This window comes from Brassica rapa, chromosome A07 (genome assembly GCF_000309985.2).
Source record: "Brassica rapa cultivar Chiifu-401-42 chromosome A07, CAAS_Brap_v3.01, whole genome shotgun sequence".
Taxonomy (NCBI): domain Eukaryota; kingdom Viridiplantae; phylum Streptophyta; class Magnoliopsida; order Brassicales; family Brassicaceae; genus Brassica; species Brassica rapa.
The window spans coordinates 2,389,738-2,395,897 of NC_024801.2; the positions used below are offsets into that span (position 1 = coordinate 2,389,738).

The 6,160-nt window shown below is 29.5% G+C and overlaps 1 protein-coding gene across 2 annotated transcripts; it reads right to left on the bottom strand.

Moving 5' to 3' along the window:
* Positions 1-328: 328 nt before the first annotated feature.
* LOC103845917 (glutamic acid-rich protein) lies at positions 329-3,665 on the bottom strand. 2 transcript variants are annotated; one of them, XM_009122832.3, is made up of 3 exons: positions 1,820-3,658; positions 1,124-1,436; positions 329-1,036 (listed from the first exon to the last, which is right to left on the bottom strand). In XM_009122832.3, exons 1-3 carry the CDS (start codon positions 1,898-1,900, stop codon positions 504-506), a joined length of 927 nt encoding a protein of 308 aa, XP_009121080.1. In that variant the 5' UTR covers positions 1,901-3,658; the 3' UTR covers positions 329-503. The 2 variants fall into 2 exon arrangements, with proteins under 2 accessions (XP_009121080.1, XP_009121079.1); XM_009122831.3 differs by having other exon boundaries at positions 329-1,436; positions 1,820-3,665.
* Between the last annotated feature and the right edge of the window lie 2,495 nt (positions 3,666-6,160).

The window sequence follows — 6,160 nt, forward strand, 5'->3', positions numbered from 1 at the left end:
TTACTTAACTTAAATGTTATGATATTTTTGATTGAATATGTTTTTTAAAAATGGTATGCAAATTAGTGTATTTTAAGAAATTTCTCAAAAATCGAACATACAAAAACCAAAACCAAATGGTTTTGTATGTTCTATAGTATCTTTGTTACAAGCTATTCATTTACATTTCAAGTCCAGTTAGTCACTCTAGGAGCTTGGAGACTCGAGTGAGTCACCCTGATGTAAAATTAACTTTGATTTTTTTTTTTTTGTTACAACACTTGATTCTATTAGTCTTGATTCGAACATATAGTCCTTATGGATTTTATGAGTAGTACACAGAGGAACATAATGATGAAAATGATCTACTATTTTATATAACTGTTTTTTGTCGACTATATATAACTGTGCATCTACAAAGAATCACACATATATCTCCAAGTTTTAATGCTATCTAAAAATACATATAGGGGAACAATTTGCTGGTCACGTCAACTCCTCTCTGAACCAAAGCTTTGAGAAAATCAGAACGGAACAGTGAATGGCAATGCGTGTAGTTCGGCTTCTGGAAGAAACCGAGCAGTTGGCCACACCATCGAACTTCTTCCATTGCTAGTTGTCTGATTGTTAACTTGATGATGATGTCTTTTAGCACCAACTTTCATGACCAGCCACAATTCTTGATCTTCAGTGTCAATGAGCTTGCTCTCGACAAGATCAGGAGCCCAGTTCTCGATGAGATCCAAGAACCGCACAGCCGTGGAAGAAGGGCATTTTCTGCATAGCTTCGAAGCTCCAACAGTTTCTTGACGAGTCTCTTTACCTAGTGGCTTACTGATTTGTCTGTCTGATTCTAGAGGAACTGTGTTCTTCTCTTTACTGAGCTTTGTTGTGATTTCTCTCTTTCTCTTCTCTTGGCAGACAATTAAAGGGTCTAGTGGAGCTTCATTTGCAGAAGTATGAGCAAGGGACTCGCTATGATCCTTGTTGGTAAGCATCACCTCAGCATCTTGATGTTCATGCTCTTTGCCATGTAACAAGACCCGTATGCTGGTTTCTTCAAATCCAATAATTTGAAGAAAGAGTGTCATCATCATCACGTGAAGCAAAACAGACCCAACAACAAGTAAACAAACAAACTCACCAGAGCCGTACTGCCTACCATCGGGGAGGAGTGGACTCTGAATATGATTCGGTCTGCTATCACAAGAATTCTGAGACGACGTTTGTTGCTCAAGTTCCACTGTAAGGGAGCTCTTCTCCAAGCACTCAAGCTCATTGTTTGTTACTAATCCGCGACCATCATCAAACTTCTTACTAGCATTAGCACTTTCATCTTTCCGCCGTCTCTTTTCATGACGGTGCTTCTTGCTACTGTTGTCAGCCTCAGTATCTCTCTCCTTCCTCTTTTTGTCCTTCTTGTGTTTTCTATCTCTCTTAACTTCCTCCTTTGTCCCCTGCGTTTTCAAAACCAATGGAACAACAACAATTAGTGTCCATAACTTTTAAAACCACTGAGAAGGACAAAAGAAAGAGACACAATAACATACTATAATGCCATATTGGGGTTTACTTTGAATTGTTTATCTTAAGCCAATCGATTTAAAGAGTTGCAGTTAATCAAAGTTTCAAGCTTTTATAGTTTTTTAAGTAAGTTAACTTTCATGCTTTCTCTTTCTTTCAAGCCAAATCAAGTTTTTCAATTTTCAGACAAGATCGAACAAAGAACCAAAACTCGTGAAACAGGAAGCTGAGCATTCAAAAATCACATGAGCTAAGGACATTCAAAGAAGTAAAAACCAAAGCCATGGTTTTTTTTCTTTCTAATCGCTCAACAAACCTTGATCGATCCGATCAGAGACTCATCCCGAGTTTCGTTTCGTACATAACCAGGTGGTGGGAACGGGTAACACCGAGACATTCTCTCCCACGATCACAGACCAAAACTCAGAGCGAAACCCTAGATTGGTTACGAGAGAATCCGAAAGTGTGAATTTTTCTCTTATCCCGCTACAGAATTGGAGAACCCAATCGAGAGAGAGACATGATTTTGTCACAAAGAAGTCGAAGATCAGAGAAGAACGACCAAGGGGTGGGGTCACGACAATTCCCAGGCTACGTAGCTCTCCGATCCACAATTTTTTTGTCTGTTATTCTCTTTACCTTTATTTTATTTATAGACGCACGGGTTGCCTTATAACGAACAAAAGGTGTGTTTGGTTGCAGGAATAGTAGTTCTAAGACTCAAAAGCAAGCCTATATATAATGTCAGAAAGGCCCATAGAACTTGAACATTTTGTTTTGGGTCCACTAGCTATTTCCTCATGATAACTATTATATAGCACCAGATCCCCACGGACATATGACCCCGTGCTATATCCCCACGAATTGAAAGTTTCAAACTTATTTCTCCCCAGATTGATAGTTCAAAACTTAATTATCCATAGACGATGGTTTAAATCAGTTTTTTAGTTTTAATCGGTTTAATCTTAAGCAAATAATTTTAAAATAAGTTAAACCAAACAAAAATTTAATTATATATATATATATATTTATTTTTTTGAACAACTGAAATTTATAAACTTAATTATATATATAACATATTTTACCATCTTTTTCACAGGTTTCACAACACTGACACTGGTCCTCTTAAATGTTAAGCTCTGTAGCTCGTTGTGCAACGTTTCTCTTCCTCTAACCCTTCATGCATTGTATCCGAGCATCTCCACAATCCAAGTGTGACAATTTCTCCTACGCCTAATCGAAAACGCATGGTTTCTGGGCACTTAGGCCTCTCAAAGAAAAGCTTGGGCAGATATCCTTGAAGAAGGAAATGATGATGATTTGGAAGAAGAATATAAGTTTGATGATTTTTTGATAAAAATTCAAAAGCGATTAAGACATAACTTTAGAATGTCACAAAAACAGAACCTCTTAAAATTCAAGTTAGAATTTTCAGAGTGTCTCAAATTAGAAAGGACAAAGACAAGAAAATATGATTTATGGAATATCAGTTAGCTGAAGCTCCGCTTATCGTATGAAGATATAAATTGGAGTTTATGAAATTCTCAGTTTACAGATGTAATGGCGTTGGTAGAGACGAAAGGTTTGTGAAGAAGATGTTAAATTTTTTTTTCTTACAAAAATATATAAAAATTGAATTTTTGTTTGGTTTAATTAATTTTAAATTATTTGGTTAAGACTAAACCGATTAAAACCAAAAAACCGACTTAAACCATCGCCTATGGGTAATTAAGTTTTGAACTATCGATTCGGGGAGAAATAAGTTTGCAACTTTCAATTCGTAGGGATATAGCACGAGGTCATTACTTTGGTAGGAATCTGATGCTATATGGTAATTATGGTGGGGAAATAGCTTGTCGACCCTTTTGTTTTTGAATCAGGTTCGGTTATATCGGCAGTTAACTAAATTCATCTGGTTATGGTTTGATTCGATAATTGGTTAGTTCAGTTTCTTAACCAGAATATCTTTGACCAAATATGTATAATTAATACGTTTCTTATATCGTTGACCCAAGGGTAATGTATAAATGGCTGAAACGTTGGGGTACAAAATACTACTTACCAAATCTATATTATTAAAACTCAAGTACAAAATTAGAATGTTTGGAAACATAAATTGTAGTTTAAAAAAAAAAAAAAAATTTGGAAACAACGATAGTAATATTAACAAAAAAAGTAATAGGTTTATGTTATTAAGAAAAATTGAAAGTCCATCATATATTATAAAAAACTATCTATCTGGACGAGTTTTAAAATATACGAAAATAGGTTGATTTAATTGCCTAAAACATTTTTTTTCTAAACTAACCATTAAACAAAATTTAAACTTTACATACATATTTCAAATCAAAATAATAATTCAAAGTTGATTTATATCAAAAATTGATTAAAAAATATACATATATTCAAAAATGGATTTTTACAAAACTATTTTTCAATAACCATTATAAAAAAATGTTGTCAATATATATAAGAAAAATAAAATACAAAACCCAATTTGAAATACCAACTCAAATTATGGTTTTTATATTTCATATTAAGTTTTAAAAATATAATCTTAATTATTAAAACTCAAGTACAAAATTGGAGTGTTTGGAGACTTGAATAGGACTATTAAAAAATTTGGAGTGTTTGGAAACATGGATTGTAGTCTTTAAAAAAAAAAATTTGTAAAACAAGGATATTAGTATTAACAAAAAAAGTAATGGGCTTATGTTATTAAGAAAAATTGAAAGTCCATCATATTATAAAAAACTATCTATTTGGGCGAGTTTTAAAATATACGAAAATGGGTTAATCTAATTGCCCAAAACTTTTTTTTCTAAACTAACCATAAAAGAAAATTTAAGCTTTATATACATATTTCAAATCAAAATAATAATTCAAAGTTTATTTATATCAAAAATTGATTCAAAAATATACATATATTCAAAAATGGATTTTTACTAAACTATTTTTCAATAACCATTATAAAAAAATGTTGTCAATATATAAGAAAAATACAATACAAAACCCAATTTGAAATACCAACTCAAATTATGGTTTTTATATTTCATATTAAGTTTTAAAAATATAATATATGTAATTATTTATATGATGGTACATATAAAATACTATTAATTATATGATTACTTATATGATGCTACTTATAAAATATGATTAATTATATGATGACAATATACGATATATAATAATGACTAGGGATGAGCTTTCAGGTACCCATACGGGTTTGGTTCTGATCGGTTTACGTTTCATGTTTTTGGGGTCAACGATTTCATATATTATAAAAAACTATTAAGAAACTATCTATATGGTCGTGTTTTAAAATATATGAAAATAGGTTGATCTAATTGCCTAAAACTTTTTTTTTTCTAAACTAACCATTAAACAAAATTTAAACTTTACATATATATTTCAAATTAAAATAATAATTCAAAGTTGATTTATATCAAAAATTGATTAAAAAATATACATATATTCAAAAAAGATTTTTACAAAACTATTTTTCAATAACCATTATAAAAAAATGTGTCAATATATATAAGAAAAATACAATACAAAACCCAATTTGAAATACTAACTCAAATTATGGTTTTTATATTTCATATTAAGTTTTAAAAATATAATCTTAATTATTAAAACTCAAGTACAAAATTGGAGGGTTTGGAGACTTGAATAGGACTATTAAAAAATTTGGAGTGTTTGGAAACATGGATTGTAATCTTTAAAAAAAAAAAAAATTTTGTAAAACAAGGATATTAGTATTAACAAAAACAGTAATGGGCTTATGTTATTAAGAAAAATTGAAAGTCCATCATATTATAAAAAACTATCTATCTGGGCGAGTTTTAAAATATACGAAAATAGGTTAATCTAATTGCCTAAAACTTTTTTTTTTCTAAACTAACCATAAAACAAAATTTAAACTTTGTATACATATTTCAAATCAAAATAATAATTCAAAGTTGGTTTATATCAAAAATTGATTCAAAAATATACATATATTCAAAAATGGATTTTTACTAAACTATTTTTCAATAACCATTATAAAAAAGGGCAATTGTCAATAATAACATCTTTTGAAGTTTATGTCTCAAAAATAGAACTAGAAGGAGAAAGTCACAAAAATGACATTCATTAAAGGGTAAAATATCCCTAATACCCTTGGTTTAAAATTAAATAAACAAACAAAAATAAATAAAAATAAATAAAATAAAAAAAAAAAAATGAAAAAAAAGAATTTTTTTATAGTTTCAGATTATATGTTTTCAGATTCGAAATTTTTATAATCTTTTTTATTGAATTTTTTTTTTTCGAATTTTTTTTATTTTTTTTCAAATTTTCTTTTTATAATTTAAAAATACTTTTTAAAACTGTTTTTAAAATTTTTATTTTTTATTTTAGTATTTATTTTTTATAAAATTTTAAAACCTAATTCCAAAATCGCACCCCTTAACTCTAAACCCTAAGGTTTTGATTAATTAACCCAAAGAGTATAAGTGTATATTTACCTTTTTAATGAAACCTATTTTTGTGACTTTGAACCTTGAGTGCTACTTTGGGAACAAAAACTTGTTTTGTGCTATCCTAGTCTTTTTCTCTTTAAAAAATGTTGTCAATATATAAGAAAAATACAATACAAAACCCAATTTAAAAT